Source organism: Zootermopsis nevadensis, unplaced genomic scaffold, assembly GCF_977971745.1.
Source record: "Zootermopsis nevadensis isolate Lab colony 2312 unplaced genomic scaffold, Znev_1.0 Znev_ptg000027l, whole genome shotgun sequence".
NCBI classification, from domain to species: domain Eukaryota; kingdom Metazoa; phylum Arthropoda; class Insecta; order Blattodea; family Termopsidae; genus Zootermopsis; species Zootermopsis nevadensis.
In genome coordinates this window covers 1197120-1223621 of record NW_028259159.1, presented here as the reverse complement: position 1 = coordinate 1223621, position 26502 = coordinate 1197120, and the positions used below count along the sequence as shown (strand labels likewise).

At 38.3% G+C, this 26502-nt stretch overlaps 2 protein-coding genes across 2 annotated transcripts in view; one reads left to right on the top strand and one right to left on the bottom strand.

The window, feature by feature from the left end:
• The window catches only part of RhoGAP19D (Rho GTPase activating protein at 19D), a 117778-nt gene that overhangs the window by 90307 nt on the left and 969 nt on the right, over positions 1–26502 (bottom strand). The window contains exon 2 of the mRNA XM_022061346.2: positions 24713–24835. Within this exon, the coding sequence (XP_021917038.2) occupies positions 24713–24799 (87 nt within the window). The 5' untranslated portion in view covers positions 24800–24835. The remainder of the gene's footprint in view (positions 1–24712; positions 24836–26502) is intronic.
• LOC110828533 (uncharacterized) overlaps positions 9440–26502 on the top strand; it is a 281385-nt gene continuing 264322 nt past the window's right edge. The window contains exon 1 of the mRNA XM_087356737.1: positions 9440–9606. The gene's annotated coding sequence lies outside the window, so the exon portion shown is untranslated. The remainder of the gene's footprint in view (positions 9607–26502) is intronic.

The following is a 26502-nucleotide window of genomic DNA, read 5'->3' as shown; positions in this document are numbered from 1 at the left end:
GTTCAAAGTCAGTTACTTTCTGCCTGATCTACCAAGACTCCGTAAGTTCGCATGCTATAACTAAATCCTAGACAAATCAAAAGTTTACGACTGAAGCTCTTAGTCAGAGTAGGTGTCTTCACATTCTAATTCAAACATATTACACGCTCTGCCTTTATCCTCTGGAATGCTTAACAACAAAAACTAGATACGATGTTAAAAGAAAATTAACAAATTGTAAAGAAAAGTCTAAGCACAATTTGCAAATACTAGAAATCAACAATACTGCATAAAACTAGTTGAAAGAATTATCGAACTAACGGGGTCGTAAGCTCTTTATACACAGCATTTCATAGGCTACTTAGCTACATCTGGTTTATATCTAAAAATGCAAGAAGCATGGCTGTGGTTAGCGTGAAATAAACCACCGACGCTTCCATATCAGTTTGTTTTACTTCCCCGATTAGCTTATTTAAAAGTGTACACAGCAGACCTTGAACGAATCATGTCGCTTTAACAACTTCTTTGGGGAATATTTTATTTTACAGTACAAAACGTTGGAAACAGATGCGACATGTCCCTACTCAATACTTCAAATCTTAATAAAACGTTGACTCTTGAACAAATTAACGACCATTTTACCATTTTTCAACGACACATTCCGTTGAATGAGACTGGAAGACAAACCTTAACGGTAGGTTAACTTTTGAAAGCACGTGGTCGTGGCCTAATTAATAATCAGCCCAGAAGAGTCAAGAAAATCACAAGCACTCTCAATCCAACCAAGCACCTGCAGAATAAAAATGTAGAACATTAAAACCCGTCTTAAATAAGCAGCAGAATTAAATAACCCGACACCGTCAAACAATAACCTCAAAATCATCAAAAATATCTTAATTTGCCGGCACCCTGTCTTAGAAATTATGGTTAAATCATCGATTAGCCGTAAGCCCCTATCTGTATTTAACACCTACAATTATCAGAATCAATATTATTAAAATCGTGAACTCCACCACATATAAATAAAAAGTGGTTGAGACAAACTGTTTCCACTGTATTAAAGTGGACGGCCTTGAGATTCGATCAGAGGAACGTAAGACAGCAACTGGTGTTCGATAAACATTAGCTACTCCATGCAAGCAACATAATTGGAGCAGACCCTAACGAGTGTGTGACGCGCGCTTTTCGGAAGACCTGGTTCAATTCCACCGGAAAAATGTTACGAACTAAACAGGATTACACAAACGAGGCGGTTTAATACCGAATATGAATGTAACCTGTTTTAGTCGTTCAGGTCTGAATTTTCTGCAAACTTCATCAGGACAATGCACAGATTAATAAATGTACATGATCATGGCTTCTTTCTTTCCAATTTTCACAAACTCTAAAATTTAGAGTTTGTGAAAATTGGAATTCTTCGTATATTACGATGATTTAGAGTCTAAATCATCGTAATATACGAAGAATTCCTCCCATTTACGCTTGTTTATTTGCTGTTTAGTCAACGACGCTGTTAGTAACTCAGACTACACATTATCGAATGACTTGTTGACAATGTATTACAAAGGATACGGAAGGAAACGGCCGTGGCGTACATTACAATACTACCGGCATTCGATTGGAGAGACTGAAGAAATCTACGAAAACCTACAGTTGGGATCGTCAGTCTCCGAGCCAAAATCTAAACCCAGGACCTGCCGAAAACTAAACTAAACTGGATGCTAACCATTTGGCCGCCACGTTCGTTTCCCGGTAATGTATCGCAACATCACAATTCCACATTTTAATGAAAAACATCTGTTTTCAAGATAATACGTTAAGGTTTCTGCGGGACCATTCAACAGTCACTTCACAACAGATCTGACCTTTCCAGCACAAAATACCCCGTGTGTGAATAAAGCATTCATCTTTTCAAATGTTTAATGGTCCTAAAATATAATCAAGTATCGAGGTGGCATTTTGTATGCATCATGACGGTTACAACACAGTATAATGTCAACCAAGCAATTTTCACGTTGAAGTTCACCGATCTACGGCGCAGAACTCCTTCATTTTCCCTAACGATCTCCCTCTCTGTCGAACGGAAAATGCTTAATGAAATCTTTTTGTGTTTATATTGACTGTCTCACCAAAATGATTACTGAGAGATAAAAGCACAATCAATCGTTACAATACAGTGGCCTGTCCACGCGAAATGTGCAGGAAAGTTGTTTGTTGGCAGAGCTCTCATATAAATAGAAATCTTGTAAACCGGTCAGTACTTAATGAAAATATATGAACAGCCTCCACAGGGTTAACACAGTATGCCCAGAATCCGTGTCCTACAGCTCCGCGTTTCACTCACCAAGAACAAGATAAAGAAACATTTGAAATGAGAAGTAATTCGTGTGAAATTATACTATAACAAATTCTATAATACAATTCTCCTATAATGTCGCTTTGCACACTCCGCCCACAAATTTATTTGCTTCGTGTTAAGCACACTCAAATCAGATTTGACTAAAGCGAACAGAATAAGAAAGTGACATTACGAACCATTTCAAATAGTGGTGGTGCTTATAAGACAAGCTAAACGTTCACCAGGGGAGGCAGAGTACGACGGAGACATAATCATGTCTTCACGTCTTAGTCCTAGTGGTCTGGTACGGCGTCATACCATCGTTTACAGTGTCCACATACCACGAACGTTCCAAGTTGTAAAATAGAGTAAAGTCTTCGGTTTTCAATCGCTGACAACTGACGCCGGTTTCGTAAATATCCATCCGGTATTCCTAAGGCCGAGACTTTAAAGCAGTTAAAATTCCTAACAACCGGCTTCTAGCTTGAGACAAGCAATATCAGTGGTTGTCCTGCCGCTTTTCAAGGCCTCTGAACGAGTCATTTAATACAAAATTTCCTCTGCAATGACAAAACAGCTATTCAGCTGTGACTCCATTTCCACAGACTCGTTGGTATATTAGCATCTTTCTTCAACCACGTACAGTACAGGGTAATGGTCATAATGGACACACCACAGCCTTCCCCCAAGCTGCTACAAAGGAAGATATAGATGTAAGACTTGAGGTTCTCACAGCGGTGAGTATGAAGATATCCGTCTTCTGGGTTATTGCGCTGTGTAAGATATAGATGATGCTAATGCGATTCGGAAAAGTGGGAGACAATCGATTTAAACATCATCAATGTTCACACTCTACCATTCAACACAATCCACCCTCCTACATTATACTGCATAATGAGAAGATAGAAGTGTGGGGAAGACACGTCATCTCATATCAACTCGAGTCTAGTCGGTTTAACGCCCTCCCAGAAATGTTCATCGTGTGAGAGGAGCCGAAGGTACCGGTAACAACTACTTGTTATTGTTATCGTTCAGCCAACGCCCAACGTGGAAGGCCGAGGTCCTAAAATCTGTAGCTTCCAGAGCTGCTGAAACCAAGTCGTCGTCATAGAGCAATCCGCACTCGTTACTGATGGGTGAAACTTTTCATCGAGAAGGAAGCTACAGCAATTACAGAGCCGCAACTGCCTGCAGCACACCGAATTAGGATTCCATTACGCACACTGTACGCAATTCATGAAAAATCTCCTTAGCACAACATCCATTTTATCGCTTAGTCACTTACATTACATTACAATTAGTAAATGATGAGTCACAAACCAATTTCCTTCTCGCAAAAGAAAAATATAAAAAACACGGTAAATATAGACATATTGCCGGCTCTAAAATTGACGATTTTGGTCATGGATCATTACAAAATTCTGACAGCGGTTTAAAATTTTGCCTGGAGTATGGACGTGCCTGCCATACTACTTACTGCCCTGCCTTGAGTAAGTCCTCGAGATTCCCTCGACAAAGAATTACTAACGAGAGCCAGGAATTACATTAAACCTTCAAACCGTAGCAGAGAAAGTCCTAAGAAAGTAACAAATTCTTACAAATTTTATCCCAAACGTGCTTCTATTATATGAATACATAAACTACAAGCCTCAGTTTCACGAAGCCCAGTGAATGTGTTATACTCCCGACTGATAGATGTGAACCAGAAGAATTAACGCATCTTCTTTTAATAGCGCACTCAATATGCTGCAAGAATGACGATCGTTAACTGCCGATGGACTGAAAGACACGAAATCCAATAACGCGCTCTACACACTGTCACTGAAACAAAAGTATAAGCACCACACACAGGCCAGCCAGCAACACAAAGATTTTCTTCGAGTGCGACACTTCGCGTGATACATTACGTTACTTCTTGCTCCTCAACTTCCAAGAAATGAACCTTATTCTTCCACTTCGGAATAGTTCTAAAGTAACACAGACATCAGCTTAATAGTTATCGATAAAAATTTGCACAGAATCCGCCTATTAAGGGTCTTTATAGAGGCCCATTTCGTAATATTTCTTGAAAAATCACACGACCTAAAACAAGTGCGTAGTCTGATAACATTCCGTGCCTTTCAGGAACAATAAGTAATGAAGCAACTATGATTTCACTTGCCACATCCCTAGGACAGGTACAAACACGACAATTTATTATCAATACTTCGTAGGTTTCAATAAAGAAATTCAAACATTAAATAATGGTCAGTGTCATGGACCTTGTCCAAATACAGAGTACCCCAGAAAGATGTATACATCGTAATACGGTGGCCGCTTGTCAGTCAATATCTCACCGCTATCAAGTCTGCCACGAAACTAACGGTGTTCATTTTGAAAACCTACACTGGATTCGCTAATTCACCAAAAGCCAATGTTTACCTATGTAAGGGTTTGATTTCATTCAGTGAATGTATACACATTTCTGGAACGTCTTGTACATATCAGCTTCTTAAACACATTCCTACAGCCTGATACTTTAACGTTTGCTAGTGTGGAGCTCTTGAAAACAAATCTGGTAAACGTTTATGTCCCTACTCATAAAACATTCCGTAAAACAGAGACTAAATATTTGGGTATAGAACGACATGGCCCCTGCGCTTCCATAAACATCATCTTACAGCACTTTTCGCCATTCGATTTCGTTTCCTTGTATTCACGTCCATCCACCGTTTTTCAACAAGATACAGGAGCTTATGTACTGCAGAACAATATTAGACGGGAATCGAACCGGTTTCCTTCTTTAAGAAATATATAAATGACTCCATTCATTCTGTTAATAAACACGAAAGAATGGTGGAGGCATGTTTTCTGAAAAAGACAATCAAGTCTAACGCGTAAAAGTAATATAGAAAAATAGTGCCAAATACATACACAATGCTGTACCTCAGTCTCACAGACTTATTAACCAAGCTCTTAAAAATCTGAACTGGAATTAAATTTAAATTGAGTTAATTCACATAAACGTGAGATTATCATTGTTTTCTGCACACATTGAGTAACAATATATATTATGCAAACACACTTTTTAACTTGAATATTATCTCCCGGCTGTCACAGCACGGAGGTACAACACAGACATAGATGTATACTGTATAATCACTAACACGGAGAAAGGGGCGGTGTTAAGCGTCGGTGAATCGCCCTGATGACGGAGGCAGTATGACCTTTGAAACGTTTGTAAACATCTACCAGACTACACGGCGGAACAACCCAGAAGACAGAAATCTTCAAACCGTAATTAGTTTCAATTTGAGTTACTGTAGACAGTAAAGTCCACGGAAAACATTTACACGTTACATCCCATTGTAGTTACTGCAACTACGTATCCGTCCAAAACTAGGCCAGTTCGGCAAAGTCCTCCTTCTAGAAGTGCGCAAACGTGTTTAGAATCTTTAGGAACGCCAATCTATTACAACCGATTGTGACACAGTGCCTATCATCCGTTAAGCAAGGATAACATTTCAGAACCTTTATAAGGTATACCACTTCCGCCTATACGCAATGGATCGAAGGGTCTTTGTACTCCAGAAGCTTAATCTAGCTTATTTTTAACTGGTCTGATTTCTGAGTCAAAACAGGACATTTTGCACAGAAATATTCATACGTATTTACATAAAGGCCTTCACCCTGCTCCAGTAAAAAAAACCAACAACAGTTCCAAAACCGTTACCGCAGAAATTGTGCGTCTTGCATGAAAGATAAACTTTGATGACGCATGCACATCGGGAACACTACCCGGTCTCAAAAATAGACGCAGCTAAGCGAAGGCAGACGATGTTTCATTCTGCGAATATATCGGCACTTAGACGACGTTAAAACTGTTTAAGTTGGGCCAGAATAGATATCGGCAGTAAGCCTACGTTGTCTTTCACACAGATTCGTGTTCTGCGCGTTTGTGGCATGTTATTAACACTGCTGTGGAAATTACATGGGAATTTTAAAGAAATTTACTGCATGTGTAATAATGGTGACGAACTTTCGGGATCAACACACACACACACACACAAGGAAACATTTCCATATACACTAAATAATCCACTGCCGAAAGATGATCCTGTACCATGTACTTAATTAATTAAATTACTGGTTGGTTGAATGGTTAGAAAGAAAGAAGAAACGAAAACAAAGGAAGGATGGACAGAAGGAACAGTCGATAAATGTTGATGATATAGGAAACTGGTTGCATGTAATACGTTTCATACGAACATATTACTGCTGACCAACACACAGGCGAAACTACTTGGTACAGTCCCCACCATTTCATCAGATTTAGCTAATGTTTTATTCCCGTGATGGAGGTTACGTCGACGAAACAGGAGATAATATTTGGTACATCATGATAACAATGTGCGTATACAAAACAGTGTACTCATTATCACTTAATAATTCAGACAGGATAAAATTTGTATTTCTGCAGGATGAGTCAAACATCTTTCAAAATGTTCGTGCATCTAACATGGCACACTTCGACCGGACATTATTATTAAAAAATCAAGACTCCTACAGCACGAATCTCCACGGTTGTGTTCCCAACGAAACTAGAATTGTAACAACTTCCCGAAAATTATTTTTCCGTTTCCTGAATTTTTAGAATTTATACTCCTTTACCCTGGAAACGTCGATCTGAAACAACAGTTATCATCTACAAAAAAACAGTTAACATTATTCCTGAAAGCGTATCACGGTGGTACAGTTCACCGCAGAGTTTCGCTCAGAAGTGAGGTGTTGGCCAGTCAGCCATCTTGATCACGCCCTTCCTAGAGACGTGACAGGATTTACTTTACTCGATGACGAAGGCGTCAAGCTGTCTCTCCTGGTCATATAACAATTCAGAGAAGAAAGACCGACCCTACAGCAGCATTCTCCACCTTCCGTCTAAAAAATGAGGTCACATCGTCACGTGCCTGCCCTTTCATCGTTGCTGGAAACTACAGAGAGAACGGAGAGAGAAGGAAGGTCCTTGACTGGCCTAGTCGGCACATGACCTAATCTCGGATACTGAGCTTAAATTCCCTACATCTTGCGGGTATCTCATGGGATCCACTAAGAGAAGACAAGGTTCGGCTTATTAAGAGCATTCACGTTCAATTAGCTGACACTGGTCAACCACAAGCACTTACAGAATCCAGGCCCTCCCAGAAAATACTGCACTCCACGGAGTTGAGTCTTTTATGAGAAGCTATTCAAGATATTTCCCCCCTTTATACAACACGAAGATTCATTACAGTGTTCATAAAATCCCACCACTGACCCTTACCCTGAGCCAGATAAGTCCAGCCCGAACCATGACACCCTACTTCAAGATTAATTTTAATACTGCCCTGCCATCTAAACCTAGGTCTCCCAAGTGGTCTTTTCTCTATGGATTTTCCAACTAAAATTCTTTATGTATATCCCATCTTTCCCATGCTGCTACGTGCCCCGTCCATCAGAATCTTAACCTCCTTTATATAGGACCGATATGAAACAACATTAAATTGCCTCACAAACATTTTATGTAAATCCCACAAAACCCACAAAATTTGACAGAAATCCGTAGAAGTTTCATTGTACCATGAAATATGTGAGCAGGCATACACGCCCGATTATACGTTCACTTTATATACGTACCATCCATCACTTTCGCAACACTCTGACTGACTACCTGACACCACGTCGCTTCTACAGTAATAATCTTCACGTACAAACGTATTTCGCAAGCTAAAGATTCTTGAACACAACACTAAATTCCATGAAACACCGTAAGACAATTGATCAAAAATGATGACGTTTTAATATCAGCAGCTTTAAACAAGAGACTCGTAAGCAGTGAATGTGTGACGAAACATCACACTTTGTTTTTTATGACTGTTCCAATTTCGGTTACAAATATGCAACAAGGTGATATCTATCATCCTACGTTCCTCTTTCAATCGACGTAAGACACTTGATAAACTGCAAGAGTTGTGGGATTTTTAATACGACTACCGCCTTGTGCACAAGTAATATTCACTTTTATAAAGGGACAGAATAGAAGTTGAAGGCGCTTTTCAGTTTCAAAAGAACAAAAATAGCGAACGTTCTGCATCTGAAGTTTCTGCAGTAGGATCCACATGACTAGACAAATGATCAGAAGGAATCAGCATACATTACTCAAAGGCCTTTACAGCTTTCGCTGCGCGGTGTGTTTATACACTGATGGATACGTCCACAATTCGCCTGCATAAAATAGTTATACTATAGGCACGACATATATGTCAGAGAAGTTGCCGCGGAAGCGTGGCGTAACTAACTGTGAAGGAAGAATTTTGAATGTACAAGCCCTTTTAACAAATTTTATGGGCTAAATACTTAATTTAGCGTCAAGATCTCTCCTTCGGATGCTTTCAACAGGCACTTTTTCGATATTTTCAATATTTATTTCCCATGTCTTTCTCTATTGTTCACGATCATCATGCTACGAATAAAAATACTAGAATTATCTGCGGAAGGCCATGCTTTAAACAAACTCGCGTTGTGTGCATTTAAATCGGATCTTAAAGCCTTTACATCCTAAAATACGTATTCAGAATGGACGTGTGCCATGTTATTACAAGCGGATTTACTTACGCGCCAGTAGAGCGGCCTGCCCTGCGAAAAGTAGGTAACAGACAGACTATAGTACGCATTATGACACACGCTGTACTTCTTATCATCTGCCATGTTATTGTCAATGAGCTCTGTACAATGGAAATGCATCACATGCAAAGCAAGTGCCTATACGAAGGATGTAGACCAATTGGATTTTTCCTATCGGTGGACACTCAAAGTCACTCAAGATTTTTTTAATACATTCAGGAAGATTTTATATTTTCACATCTATCTGTCTCTGCTGGAAGAGTCCGATGTCCCAAGCTTACCACAACAAAGAAGAAGGCAAAATTGTGAATCGTCTTACTATAAAAATCTTATATTCTTATATATTTATATTTTTACTATAAAAATTTGTGATTAGTCGTTGTCTTCAACCAATTTGTCGTCAAAAAATGACGTCATCAACAATGCCAACAGATATTTGTTTACACGGCATTGTTGAAGTTGACACAACAATGCCGAGTAAACAAATAACGCTTCACAACAAAAGAAATCAAAGAATATCAAGTCAGTCGCATTATCACTGCTCCAGAAACAGCACGTCGCATTCTTAAGAATTGACTAACAGTTGTCCTAAAACATCAGGAAAGTGAAAGAAGACGTTATCAAGTATTTGAAGTACAAACTCCAACAAGGTAAAGTCATACTCATTCGATATATTATGATTATGATCTTTTTACTATAAGAATTTGTGATTAGTCGTTGTCGTCAAAAAATGACGTCATCAACAATGCCACCTTATATTTGTTTACTCAGCATTGTTGTGGAACACAACAATGCTGAGTACAACACAACAATGCCAAGTAAACAAATAACGCTTAGTACCAAGCCAGTCGCATTATCACTGCTCTACAAGCAACACATCGCCTCTTAACAGCGACATTAGATTATTTACGAAATGAAGAAAAGTGAAAAACGTTACGAACACCAAAATGGTAATCTGATACTAATAATAATATTCATCCAAGTCATACTGCTCATTCAAGGGTTAAAACACTCGAATAAGACACTAAATTAACCCCCCGAAGGGGGTTAGTTTAGTGTCTTACTCAAGATTTCAAAACGCAACCAACCCCCCCAGAATGGGGAGTTGATCAATTGTTTTAACCCTCAATTCTCGGGGGTTAGTTTAGTTTCTTACACAAGATTGGTTGCGTTTTACAAAACTTGACCAACCCCCCCCCCTCCCCCCCACCCATGAGCTCCGAAAGGAGCGCTCTGCTCTAGTACTGTAAAAGAGTGCAGTGGAGATGTCAAACGTCTATGTAACAACTGTATACGCAATGTTTAAAATCAATTCTAATGCTACTTAAAAGAGTAATAATGCACTAATTGGTTTCCAAAACCTACTGCAGTAACGTAACTATGAATTCCGTCTGTGAAACATCACGTGCGCACGTCTGGATGACTCACATGTGCCTCTTTAAATGAGCTAGCATCCATTTACTTCAACCAAACCATGAAGTCAAACAAAGTCCCCCCCCCCCCCAATTCAAATGCGTTGTTATTACCTCTATAAGGAGTGCAATCTTACCATTTACCACTAATTTTATACGAAATATTCGGGAACGACAAAATGGAGGGAACAGTTTTTAACTAGTGGACGGGTTGATATTAAGGAAGACATAAGAATAATAAACTGTTCTGATGCTGAGAAATTAAGAAATTTCTAAAAAAAAAACACCTGTACAGAATTAATTGTAAATCGGTGAATAAAACTGGTAATATATAATTAGAAATTGGAAAAGGGGAGAATAACGATTATAAGATACTGACAAAGTGAAAAATGCATTGCCCATCTTTTACAACTCCAGAGAAGTGTTTACAAAATAACAAAATCAACAATAATATGCTAGTTTCGATCAAACACCCAATTACTAATCTTCTTCTCTCCACCATCTGAGAACCATTATGGCACTGTTCCAATGTTGTTACTGTAAATACATCTTTGTGTATGTGTGTTCAAAAGTAGTCACAGCTCTTTCACCCTTACACACGTACAATAATGACAACAGTATAAGTCCACAGAAATTAAAACCTTTCAAAAACAGTGGTAACTATATGAGCCATCTGCTTTAACATTTAACAACTTTGCATTCTGCCCACAGACCGTATTTATACGTTTCACATAAATCTCAGAAGAAACGACGGTCATTTCCCAAAGCGATAAATGCATGTGGATTGTAATTTATATTAACCTCTTTAAGTCGAAGTTTGTCTGAATCATGTTTAATAAACGAGGCCCTACCAGAAAGAGAAAACGCATTTTTATTAGAATTATCAATTGGTTAAGGAAATAATGACAGTTTTCTCCAAGAGTCATACGAAACCCATGAATAAACAGCGTAGAATGCAGAGTTACTACATAGTTATCAATGGATTTTAAAGGGTAAACGTATTAAAAACTACAGCAAACTGTTATCAACGCTGTGACATTTTTCAGCGTCAATGTAGAGAAAATCATTTTACTCAGAACTACACATTTGCATCATACACACGACAGCTAGTTCTTGCTAGTCTTAAGGTTACTACTAAAAAGTAGCATACACAGAACTGTTATTTTTCCCCTTTGAAGTGAAGTACATAATTAAAAACATGAAATATCTTGTATTACACTCAATTCCGTCTCCACATGTCGACAAACTTTGTGTCTTGTGGTCTCAAGACTGCTGCCAAAAGCTGTTTAATAAACTACAAATCGTGACCGCTTCTTCGTAACAAACACTGCAGAAGTTACGCCGTGCCATTTTCAGTTGACCTCTCCAGAAATTGAGTAATGACTTTTCAGGTTGAAACAAAATCCTTGACCTTTTGTAATATAATCCACATGAAGCCTGTTATAACTGGAGTCCTTCTATTGGGGATAAAGAAATATTAATAACCAAACGTCCTTGTGGCGTTCACACACCTAGTGTGATGAACAGAACTACGCTTTACTCAAAGAGATGAAGGGTTTGTAGTTTCTTTTTCTGTAATTTGTTCTAAGCAGAACTTGCTTGGTCACACTTGCGGTAATAATGAGACTGTAAAACTTGCAAACAACTTGAAACAACAACCTATACAAATGATTTAACAATCCTTTATCAACTACTACAACCGGTTAGTGTTCATGATATTGGTATTGCTAGCATGGTCTCAGCCAGGAAGACCACTCGAGTCAGCTGTTGTTCTTGGGTTTCAGGAATTATAATCAGATCGCGGACCACCCTTAATCATCGTCGTAATCCGCGGATCATACTGTTATAACTACTAAGTAATGTGTGGAACATACGACGCATGTTTACATATAACAGAGCAAGGCACGCTTCAAAAAGCAGTGATGATATGCAGATGTAATTTAAATATTATGCAATAACTAAACACTGAGACAGTGACTAAATAATCGCATCACGTAACCGTTTTTCAGGCCTAAAGCAATCTCTCGTCCATCACGGCGGTTACGTTCCTGTAAAACAGTAGTTAGCAGGACAAAGGCTATGGCACACGGGCATTTTGACGTCTGCCTCCCACTTTCATTTCTGACAAAGTACAAAATTTTGTGATGCAAGGAACACAAGGCCCCACCATTATCTATACTACCATCCTTTTATCGGAGACATCACGGAAATTCGGCCTTTTGGGTGACACACTCATTATTAAAAACATGCCAAGATGGTTCATAAACAATTCTGGGTTACAAGCCACAACATTAACTTCATGGAACAGTAATGTTCATCATTAATCCCGTGTAAATGAGAACAATTCCGCTCAAATAAAAAACGCCTAATGTCATCCATGACAAAGAGACTATATAATTATTTTACACTCCGTCTCGAAACTCTTTCGGGTTCCCTGATGATAAATATTACTATATAAGCCTCTTATTCGATACATATTATTTCTGGTTGGCTTCCAACTATGCCTACATATCAACGAGCGAATTGTAAACTGAACCAGAATCACGTATTATATACCATCATGAAAGTCACGTAAATACCCATTCCTTAATCACGTTTGAACACAAAATACAGTCACCCAAACCAATCATATAATTTCATATCACCGCTTATTGCACCAACTCATTAAATGTGCAGAATTTCAAAACTTTAATTGAATACAAACACTAGTAATCTTCTTACAATAACTCACGAATTGGACCAGTAAGATTACACCCTTTCTAGACGAAGCATGTTCTTCATTTCGTTCCTGTAATTAAATTCCTCGCTTTCCTACAGGGCTTACAGAAGCAGTTATATCAACAATGAATTGTAAATTAGTAGTCCTGGAAAGACAGTTATCATAATAAATTATATCCTCATTTTACAGGAACCTCTCAACGAATCATTAAAAAAATCTCAAGATATCTCAATCTCAAGTTTGGTATTCTCCACACCGCAACCTTTAAAACATATTATCATTCGATTGGTTTGCTTCTCTAGTCCAGACGTCTTGTCCAAGTTTTGTGACAGAACTGCGGTGATGTGAAATGTTGAGGACAACGAAAACAGTGACAGTACCCTACTTTGAGACCATACATTTTAAGGAATTATTAACCAAACATTTCTGCTGGCTAAAGCCTTAAAACGGACAGGCGCAGTCCACATTAAAGAACACTTATTTCCCAGACGGTCTTTGCCACTGATTCCCGAACTCCATAACCCAGAAAATCACAATCCAGTGCTTCCTTGTTACTCCGGTGAATTCGCATGCTTCTGAATACAACGTGAAAATGTCTTGATTACGAGTGTTTCACTTAGGTCTCTTACTCGAAAAAGACGGATGTCACATAGAAATATCCTTAATTAACGTCACATCCTCCAAGTGTCACAATGTTCACACATAAAGTGGTCAGGGGACAAACTTGTCTCGTGAAGAATCAGAATGACAGCGATACGGTCACCCGACTGGTTAGCAGACTGTGAATCACTCCACCTGGTCACGAAAACAATTGGTCACCAATAAACATGACGCGTGAAACTGCAAAACACAATGTGTGCATCACACACACACCAAACACAGTAGCTACAACTGCCTACACACATACAAGACTGGAAGGAACTAGCAACAGTACAGGGCAATCCCAAAGTCAAAGCACATCTCTGAAATGTCTCGCTTCTTTGGAATTGCACAATGTCAAAAGATGTGTACCTTCATAAATATAGTAAATTTCACCATAGTGTAGTCTGTAACACTGAAAGATTTTTGGGGCACGTTTATGTGATGTAGGCCCCCGGTGTTAACGAAACATTTTCGGCATGTTCACCAAGGTCAGTAACGACCAGTGCACGTCAGAAACTTTCCGAACACATCTGACAATTAAGGATTGCAACCTTCGTGGTTCTGGATTTGCAACAAGCAACCGGAATGTAAAATGCCCCTCCTTCAATTCCAAAATAAAACGTCCATCGGGCAACTGCAGTGATGGCATTCCTTAATATGACGTGAGAGCATGTAAAATGAGGCCGGCGTAGTCAGCCATGACATTTCATGCAAGAACAGAAAGCTATATCGCATTCCGAAAAAACTACTTACTAATTAGGATCAAAATCTAGGAAGTCACCGATAGAAACAAATCATGAAGAGGCGTCCGTAAGTGATCACAGCGAATCTCGCGCATCTGCGTTACCGTAAGGACAGCCTCGGTACAATTTGGTTTTAGTATATTTGGGTTTGATGGTTAGCGTGTATATAGGACACGTAAATCTTTAACGTAGTTAATTTCAACAAGTCCTTATTTCAGCCCAGACGACAGAGGCAGTACGTCCCCCTAAAAGTCAGCAGCAGCCCATTTCAAGATGGTGCAAGCATCCAAAAGCAAGATCAACATTAACAAGACGATTAAGATTGCTTTCGCGAAATGACCATTCACTGAAAATAATAAAAACATTTCCAAACTAACCTGGATTAACTGTATTATAAAGTCTAAACTGAAGTTCATGATTTGGCACTATTCAAGAAATCACGATTTTCTGCTATCATCTCTCCAACACCTCACCGTGATCTGCATCGGTTATGGCCTTGATGCCATCACGTTCGAATGGACCGTCACGAATTCACGGTCCAACTTAGAGAAAAAATAAAGCCCGAGCACTGCAATTACAGTCTCGAGGTCACTTGCGTTGTTTAACACTGCGCCATTCTCGCCGACTTAAACGACCTATACAGGAAATGAATTAAGTGTACCAAATACAGAAAACTAATTATACCTATAGTAATTTAGGGAGATCTCGACATCTGGGAGATCTCGACACTTTTAACAAATTTCACTCTAGCGACAGCTGCACTGTAGTGGCAAAGACTGTAATTGTACAGAAGATAGCCTACCATACTGCGATCAACGTGCAACTTCAAAGGAGTCTGTTTTTGCAAGTCTCAACCTCGTACGGAACCCTCAAAGACGACCAGGTGAGTTTTACATACCCTAAATAGCACATGCTATAATAATTACATTCCAGATAATGATAATTACACTGGATGCACATGGCATTTATGGATTAATAGTTATTGTGGTGACAACTCGCACTTTCTAAAGGACAGCCATGCTATGTGAACTGACAAAAACTTCAACTGTGACCAGTGGTGACATGTGTATTGTAATCGTGTAAGTCAGGGAGGTTTCGACACAGTGTACTGGGGAGAACTCGACATGTTGAGTTCTCCCTAATATATCTTTTTCTGGTTATGAACCTTATGATACGGTGTTCACTTGGCATGGGATAAGTCAGCAACAGTTGGTAATTTGACTAGTGGGGTTCGAAAATGTGGAATATACCCATACAACCCTGGCGTACTGGCAGATGATGTCTTCGAGTATGAGCTTGTGCCAGCTCTGAATGGTGGAGATCCTGTTCGTCTTGACTCTCCTGCACCCTCATCAACGTCTACGTCCTTTGAAGAATTGTCACCAGTTCCAGTGGTAAAATCCCGAAGTGACTCCTCTATTCGCAAAGGAAGGAGGAAACAGGAATCGGCTGTTGTAACATCAGCAGCCTTCAGGGAAAAACTGAGAGAGAGGAGACAGAAAAGTGAAAAGCCAAACAGGCGTATTGAAATGAAGACAATTATTAGCCGCCATTCAAAGCGACGGCTCGGGACGGATGTTCCCAGCTCCTCAGGTAACATCAACCGTGTTGAAAATTACTGTGGTGTGTGCAGTGCCTACTATTACGATGACAAAGCTGGCGAACAATGGGTTAAATGTCTCGGCGACTGTGGAAGATGGTTTCATGAAACTTGCGTGGAAAATGGAGCAGATAATCAGTTCACATGTAACGCCTGTTTTTAATTTTGCATATTTACTGTTTATTGACATTATTTTATGAATTCAAGTTGTTTCTGTTCAGTAGTTACAGTCTCCTAATATTTCCCATGCACATGTCGAAATCTCCCCAAACACAGGGAGAAGTCGACATTTTGCTTCCATTTCTTTTTTTGTTAATTGCACTGTTTCCCTTAAACTTACCTGCTTTATTATTGTAGTACAAATAAAACATACCTCCTTGGATAATATACGAAAATTTCTGTTTTTAATTTTCAAAAAATATTCCTGAAACCTAGAGTTCTTTCTTAAGGTGTCGAGATATCCCTAAATTACCCTACATGTTTTAAAGTAATCCATATAAATGACTTACATCGCTTAAAAAGAAATTTCATAAGATGGAGCAGCAGATCATTACCTACACCAGCGTGGTCCAACCGGCGGCTCGCGACCTCTTGTAATCCGGCACGCGAAAGTAATTGTTAATTTGTTACTAGTTAGTACAAACCCATTTTTTTCCAAGTTGATATTATTTCACTGGTAAAAGAATATTCTGCTCAGTGATCTCACTAAAGCCATTGACTTTAAAAGCATAAGATATACGTTCTACTGGTACAAACTGTTATTGCATCAGATACAAGTTGTTAAAGTAGCGGAGTTCAAATAATTTGTGTGTTTTCCAGGTAAAAATTGTGAGAGATACAAGCTGTTGCAGGAGAAAAATTTAGAGTAATACACAACTCTATAGTAGTTTGTGCACATTTAAATAGCATTTATATTTCAGCATATGCAATGGTAACTTGTCATTTCTGAATAAGTATTATTAAAAATAACGACAATGCAAAAATAGTGACATTAGGGGTTTCTTGGCCCTTGGGTCCAACAGGAAAACCATTCTGCCCCCGAGCGAGGAAAAAAGTTGGACCACCCTGGACCTACACGGAAAAAGAACTGAGAATTACAAAAATATTCGTCGATAGTTGTCTTATCGGTTGCGACGCCGTGTGGTCTTGTATGTGGTTACGAACGATTCGGAGGAACATATCGCCCCATCTTCAGGGTTGACACTTTTTTTTATGAAACGCTGATAACCTACAACACAACGCGACGTCACAACCCATGAGACAATCGAGATATTTGCCGCCGTGAGAACATCAAATCTCAGATAAAATATTTCACAATATATAAAACTGAATATTTTTAACAAAATTAACGAAAGTAAAATGATCGGTCCACTGTCACTCATCAAAAAAGTCGACTTTATCCATAATCTCTAATGGCATTAGAGGAAATACGCTTCATCTGAAAAGAGCAATCATTAATCAAACATATTACGACTGATCACTTAGCATCAATTGGCTCAAAAATAATTAGAATGCTATGGAACAGCACGAACCTAAGTAATGCGACAGGCACGTATAATACCGCTATACCACAGCCATCAGAGCAAGAACAGTGTTCTTACACTGAAGAAGGTTGTCACGTCTAAACTTAGTCATGGTGTTTTCACAAAAGAACTTTTATCCTTTAATTTACACGCCACGGATTTCGGTATACAGGATTTATCCTAGATGTAATTTAACCGAAATTTCCTAGTATCCCGAAGGACTGGACTAAATAGAAATTGGAATAAAAACTTATATATGTGATGTTTTCTGCTGATCCACGTTCTGTGTAGCTACATGGATGGTGGCGTTGGTATACTATACAGTGGCATGAATTAATAATACACAAAACAGCGAGTTGTGTTTTAGGATATACTGGACATTTTATTCTTAGTGGATTAGCAGGGGAGGACGGGGGAATGGCGGTCAGTAGGTAATGCCGGTCAGGCACTTTTCTGACGAACGGTACCAGATAGAAGCTTCAAGCTGGTGCTGACATCCAGTGCTTGATTCAGTGAAGTTCAACAGCGAATTTCGCTATTTGCTTCTGGTGCAGTTACCGAGATAGTTGCATGTGTCTGTTTTGTGCTCTAGTGATCTAATACTTTACTTTGAAATATCTGAGGTGAGTGAACTTTCTTTGAATTATATGAATTTTTCTTGTGGGTTTACATAACATGCGATAGTTGGATATTATAACTGCGTAGATGATTATGAATAAAATATGTACTATTTCACGGCAACATGTCTTTTGTTTGAAGTTACGCGTTTGGGGTAATGGCGGTCAAGAATCTTCATTATCTACGGTGGGTCCACCGACACATTGCAGAAAGAGCAGAGGCAAGGAGCATTTGGAGATTCTGACAGGGACACCCATGAAGGGTTCCTAAGAAAGCTAGGCATTAAAGAGAAATGCAAGAGCACAGAATAGAAGTAGGCAAACAGCAATATTTCCAAAGAAAATGCAGAATAAGGAAACAAGCCTCCAAGAGAGAAAGAAACGCTGCAGGAAGAATCTGAAGAAAGGGTGGACTTTACTTCGTCAGAAGAGGGCACCGACATAAACGATCAAAATATTCTTGACGAAAATGAAGACGATGACATAGAAACATTGTGAAAAATGTTCCATTTGTGAAGAATTTGGGAAATACGGAGAACTCTGGCATAGATGTACAGGCTGTGGTATCTGGGCACATGCAGAATGCAGTGGCTGCGAATTTACGGACGGTTATCTTTATGATCTGCGTTTCAGAAGAAGAAATACAAAATGAAAAAGGTTATTGAAGACTTCTGTCTTAATAATCCGTTAGAATTTGTACGTTCAAATGATTTTGGTGTGTACTCATTTTGTAAACTAAGATATATATGTCTATTACTTACTAAGAAAACATTTTATTCACTCATTATCTTATTTACTTCAGTGATATCTTGAAGCTCAAATAGTGACCGTCGATACCCCTAAGGGTGGGGAATACCAGTCAAAGCTACGTGTTCAGTTATCATTTCCTACAGATCTTTTGTTACGTTCAACGTATTTTATACTGCATAATTAAGATGTAGAGCCTTCAGACTAAATACCAGTTTATATAGTTTCAACTTTGCGTATACCTTTCGTTTTATCTAGCTTTTCTTTTAAGTGACCGCCATTTGCCCATTCTCCCCTATGATTACAATTATAATAATCTATTGCTTTGCAGTTCTTGATAGCATCACCACAGGTCGGTAAAAGCAAACATCTGAAAGAAAGATTACGCCAAAAGCTACTTCCAGAAGTTGTTGCTTAAACTGATTAGTGACCAGAAACCCTGCAAGTGAGCACAAGCACCAGTAACTCGTGCAAATACTTCCGGGGAAGGGAGCACAATAAAAACGGAATATTCCATAAAGCATGTTCTTGGACACGAAAAACGCTTTGTACAGGTGACGTTCCAATGCGTGACTACTTGTAACACGCTTCCCAGCCAACTATCGTGTGCCCCGAGAAAGAAGCGTGGTTTGCTTCCGCTGTAAACGACTCTTTGTGGTTCTACGTAGAATCTGTTGAACAAAAGCTTTAATTTCTGTACTAACCTTCTTTGCTTTTCATACTTTATAGAGCATTACATAACTACCACAGAAATAAAAATAAACCAATTATAATTATTCTTTCATTTAACTATTTAGCAACAATTGTTCCACATCTCATTCGTCTAGTAGGATCACATAATATGTGGTGATCCTGACTGTCTGCACTACGTTATACAAAACTAACTTCAGTCCGAGAGCAGCCAACTAACTGTCGGTCAGAGACGAAGCCCCAAACTAACAACCAAATGTATGATAATGCTCTGTTTCGTCAGACCTATTGTACAGACCTACAGACAAAGATTCATAAGAACACAAATGCCAAAAAATGCGGCGCAACAACTGGTTGACTACTGGATCTCGCGTTTATAAATCTCACTGCACTGACTTTTCATTGAACAAAGCCTCGTCAAAGTCGTCTCAATTGGCTAATATATATATGCAATTCAGTTAACAATTTTTTGCAGTAAAACTTACAATCAATTAAATACATCTAATGTAAGAAAACAACGTTTTCATAGGTTAATTTATTTTGGAGTAAACATAAAGTGGTTCTATGTATCGTATGGATGAGTGGAGGTACAGCTCCACGCATTCTTAACCTCTGCACTAAACTGAGGTGAGTGGTCAACTTTATGCTCTAACCGCACTGCTCCCCCGATAAAAGAAAAAGCTTCTGGTGCACACTAAACTGGCTGGCTCCAGAACCAATTTGGATGCAGTAGTGAAGATACAAATGCCTGCCCCCGCTAGGAGTCGAATACCAGTACTTTAATCCTTAGCCAGTCATGTAGTACAGCAAATACATGTAAATCGGAACAATACTAGTCATGTAGTTTCTGCAAGAAACCGATACAAGACCAAGAAGTACTTCGTACTTGGATTCTCGAGGAACAAGACTTGTAATAGCACCGGTCTCACGGACAACGCTACTTCCATACAATGTGCTCCTTTTTCTCAATACGTATCAAAACAACCGGAAACAGGGACACATAATTAGAATACCTCGCGTTTTAATGATAGCAACAATAAAATACAAACAGAAGCGTCCATATATAGGTTAACTAGGGAACATGTGGTTCGAAAATAACGAGGAAGTAATTTACACCAGCATGTCATTTGTATCAAACACCTACTTGTAAATATTATCTTTGTAACAGTGAAACCGCATCATTTCCGTATTCCACTTAATCATATGCTGTTAAAACTTTTACTCGGTACAAATAAACTAAAACCAGTGTGTTAAAATGCAGAGCAGCACAAACAATAGGAAACTTCACGTAAAAGGAGACCGGGGTGGAGGAGAAAGCTATTGTATTGCAGATTATAAGCAGCGTTGAACCACCAGTAACAGTGCATAAAGATAATAATAAATCACGTTTCACTCACCAACAATGAAAATAATCTAACATCGGGGCTAATAAAGCAATGACAGATAGTCAAGAGCAGTATATTCTGCAAATTACTTCCTAACACATTCCTATATCGATTATAAATGGAATCTAATACAAAAGAACCATGGTGTATAAAACTGTGAGGCATAGATTCACGCATTCTCATCGGCGCTAGACAAAGATGAGTGGTCAGCTTCATCCCGGACAGAAAGCTGAGTGGCCCCAAAACTGTGATGATAACGGGAAACATCCTGCTCCTATTGGAAATCGAATCCTTGTCATCCAGCTCAGTCCACTTTACTTACTGTGCGACTCTGGTTCACACAAGGTTTACATACACCGTGTGTTTGTGTACACAATCACCTATTACTATCAGTAAATAACATACGATACAATAAATATATCAATACTAATAAAACTATATTTACATATTCTATTCAGTGTGCGTGTATCAATCACTATAATCTTGGCAGCTGACTGATCGATGTTCCAAATACGAAACTTATTAGTCAAAGTAACCTTCCGCTTTCGGTAGGAGGGAAACTCATCTACTTTAAAACGGGCAATGACGTCAAATTTCCAAATGTTTTTATAGGAGGGCTGCTTGAAACTCAGAATCATTGTGTAGGTCCCTATAACCACCGAGCTGCTTTAAATAATGTAGTGCAATAAGGGTGTTGCATTCAATTTCCCTGTGCGTTGTTACGTCATATACCGTACAGCGCATCCAGGGTTAAAACGACGCGTGGTAGATTTGAAATCAATACAAGACTTTCCGTCGACACACGCATGGCAGTCCCACGCATGTCCCTTCGGATTCTCATCAGAGTTATACCAAGAAGACATGTCTAAAGACGACGAAATATAACTCCGAATCATAAAAATCAGTAATAAAACCTCGCATGTAAATTCGTGAAACATATCCAAATACCAAGCCTGGTCAACGTGCTATCATGCTCAAAACGCTGTGGAAGCATGTTCTCCAAAACTGCTCGCAGCAGGTAGGTATCGATGCTAGAAGACGTTTCGGCAATACGTAAACAAGGATATCCTTTCTGAGTAGGCCCACACTCGTTATTGGAGTCCCTACTTTTTAAATCTTCAATTACTGTCAGAATATATCCAAAGACCGTGCTTCTAGCGAAATCTCTGCTTATGATCAGTCATGTGTGTCTATGCAAAATAAGATCACTACGAAGCATGTGAGCCTGCACAGTATTATGAAAAAATTCTTCCATCCAAGTCCAAGGTCCTGTGGAACATTTCATAACATGCATACTTGGGGAGGGGAGGGGCATCTTGTCAGCTGTATGAGATAGCTTATTCAACATATTTACATCTACCCTCCACATGTGGAATCCTTTTCCTCACAATCTGAGGACACACCATGCTACAGTGAGTGTTCTTCACAACATACAAAAGAAATAAGCAAATGATGCGACTATAGTCTCCACAAGCCAGACTGACAATGAACTACATCAATCTAACTTCCAATCTCAACAGGTCAAATATGAAGCATCTTTGGATACAAGAACAATTTTCATCTACTACGCATCCAAAAAGTCTTTCATCTACTGACATAAAGATCTGAGGAAGATCGCCATCCTCATTCATGCAGTAAAAAATTCAATGACCTGCTATTATGTTTCGAGATGAAAAGATTTCAACACGACATTTAAAAAAACAAAGTTTGGAATGTAGCCTACAACTCAGACTGCTAAATCTAATCAACACACTATGACTGGACACTTTACCCACTTTCCTTGGCCAAGACATGCCAGCACAACTGATTTCGCTTGGTAACAAAGATAAACAAATGAACATGAAAACACATTTTAAACACAAGACACAGACTACAGAGGCTCAACTTTTCACAGTGGGAGACTGACTTTCTGGTTCTGAGAGATCAGATCATGATCCTCTGTCTTGTGACATGCTGTAGTGTTCTAGATGGTTACCAATGTTCCAGAGGAACATACTGCCTTCAACTACATTGTGCAATTTTGGGGCTGACTGCATGTGATATATTCCAAGACAGACTCAGGGAAATTGTGATTTACTGAAACAAATTCACAAAAACCAGGGTAGTTCGCAGGAAACGTTTGTAACTGCTGTGTGCTTACCATTTTACCAAAATTAATAACAAAACTTCCTTTATTTTTATTTACCTTCATATGAAAGCACTTATAATTTTAATCCATCCTAACTAAACAATATTTCAGGCCAAACTCATATGACATACAGCAGTAGACATAAATCATGGGGTATATATATATACTAATCTTTTTGATAAATTTTATTTTAACACAAGACAATCTGTATGTTATATTCCTTCAACAACTGACTGTTATTAAAGCCTTGCAATTTCTCCAGCGTATGACTGTGAAGAACTGCTGGCAATGACAGATAATGTATAATGTGCAATTGCTTCAAAAGAACAGATGCCAACACAGTTCACCTTAAAACTTTGCATACTCTGTAGTGTATTAGAATATAAAATAAGCATACAAACTATTAACACTACAAAAAGATCAGGGAAATTAACTCCTGTGAATACCAACATCCAGTGTAGTGTTGCTTGATATGCTTTAGTAAAATACTCTGCTTCATTATTTGTTTTCTAAACCATTTTGGTTAAATGAATTAATTTCCCTGTTGCCACTGATGATGACCTCTTGAGGTTGAAATGCATGGCACTAGTGTATTTTATAGTGTTAATAGTTTGTTTGCTTATTTTACAGTTCACCTTGTTAACAATTTTGGCTCACATACATGATGCAAGTTTACAGACGATGTTCACATCCCCAGATGCAAGAAGTCTATATTTCAAGGCCTCATCTTCACAGCAATAAAGTAGAATTAGAAACATAAACACAACATAAGAAACTATAATAGTATAACAAACAAACAAACATCACTGATGAGGATTAATCCCTTCAATGCTACTGAAAGATTAGTTTCGCCACAAGGTAAAGACAGTCATACAAGCTTCCAAATAAACAGAGTACTGTTACATCAATATTTTGTTTCAAGAAACACAATAGGAAAAAAGAAAGAAATTAATGTATTACATACAAATTGAATTTTAAAGGTAAGAAATATTTATACCAATTCTTCATTTCCATAAAAGGATATTACTGATGAAACAACAATTTATTTCTACATTCTTTAGAAGCACAGACAATATAATAAATACACACACACACACACTCATAACAGTACAGAAAGACAAATATGCAGACCACATATGAATGTATGCCTGCTTATAACAGTGACCCTGACAAGTACTTGGAAGATACAATGGCAGGTAAAACAACACAGAAATAGCAAATACCCTAACAATATGCAAAAAGTTAGAGCACTGGTTCGCTGTGAGAGTAACAGGACTGGAGGGGAAGTACTGCCGAGCATGATACGAGATGTTTCGTCAGCAAAATTTCTGCAGCCATTTCTCACCCAAGTCACCTGTTTCACTGCTAGGTGGCATCTGAATCAGATTTGAGCATAAATTGTGTAGAGTTACTACTCTCACTAACACCGGAGCATCCGCTGGGCGTTGCCGGTCACGGAAATAAAATAAACATCTGGCTAAATTAGTTGAAACATTATGTTCATGCTGACTTCTTATCAGCTACACCCAAGACAATTTTCATGGCCTTACCTTTGATCTGGCAGAAGGTTGTCCATCTTGCACTTGCTGACATTTGTTGCCACTGCCCCCACTTTGCTGACTCCCATTGTCAGCCATCCCACAGCCACAATGGTTGTCTTGGCCTGTTCTCTCCTGGAATAAATTATCAGTGTCAACTATATTTTCACTTTAAATCTGTGTGAAATTTAGAAATGTGAAAAGGTCCTGAATACATTCCTTCATGAATGCAAAAATAGTTTTTATGTATGCCACAGGAAAAGAAGATTATTCCAACTACACGATGTATTTTCATGTAATTTGCAAATGCTGGCAGCACCATAATCATCTCACCTTCCTTGGTGCTCCATAAAAACAACCAAAAACCAAGTCACACACGTAGATACATACATAAAAATAAACATACTATATACAGCACTTTTCTGTGTCACACTTAAAATGAAACATGTTTATTTTCCCTTAATGCAAAAAACAGTGTAGCTCATGTAAAGTCACTATGAGACACTGTTCTGCTACAAAAATAAAATACATCTCTACTTGTGTAAGTAAAAGCAACAGTTTTCACACTGTAAATCAAGAAGGACAGTTTAAATAGCGGTGCAGTAACACTGTAAAACATAGGGACACACATCTGTCCCATTTATAACCTCATTTATCATTTTATATAATTAACATGTTTGAAAATTATCAGTACATGTAATGGTGAGGTCAAGCAAACTAAGCAAGAGCTATGAAGAGTCAATGACTTCAATGAATCAGTGCAAATATCTTACATTATACCTCACTGATAACAGCAAAAAATATAATCACTACAAAAGAACTATCATAAAAGAAATTTAATTGCCGAGTACTAATGCTGTATGGTAATATCCTATTTTATACCAGCTTCTGAACTATACTCGCACAGCAACAAAAATTCAAGCTCAAAGAGCCACTACTTCCACTCATGTACAAATGTAGTTATTATGCAACCTGTGTTATTAACAGGGAGCATTTGTAGTTTTATTTCATTCTGCATAGATATTCATCCAATCATTCTTAGCAACATAAGTATCTCAGAAAGAATCACTCATATGCATTTCTATTACAAAATATCAGTAAAGATAAATACCTGTCAACTGAAAATACACAATAAAATGAGAATAAAACAAAAACAAGTCTTTCACTTACAACAGGCAAGCACATAATAAAGAAGTTCCTAGATAGACAAACAACTTAGCCTACTTGCCGACTCTTTCAAATTTCTCCAGCAAGTAACAAAAATCCACACTGCAGAGCACATGCTAATCAGAAACAATGTCTATATACTTAATCTCACAATTAGCATAAATAATAAGTTACTGCATGAAATAACTGACAACAGCCTAAATAGGATGGCTATTTTCAAGTTTACAACACATAATGTGCAATGTATCATGACTTCATTCCTCCCTTAACTGGAAAATTAGGATACTAACAGAGGTCAAAGTCTATGCTGGAGGACCTTATCACATGTACAAAGTGTAGTGGCACTCAATTTGTTGTTCAAATTCTGCTGATCATACCACTCTTATCATGTTAAAAACTGGCTTCTTTATTACATTTACGTATAACTGAAAATAAATGTCCATTGTCTAAAGTAAATTATGGACATAATCTATTTCTTATACTTGAACACACTGAAAATTTGAAGTCAAGGTGTCATACTTAATTCCTGTAAAAATAAAATTATTGGTACTTTCTGTTTGACAAATAAAGATGAGTACATACTGTTCATATTTCTGTTACAAAACAGAAGAAAATTTAATGTACTAGACAATTTT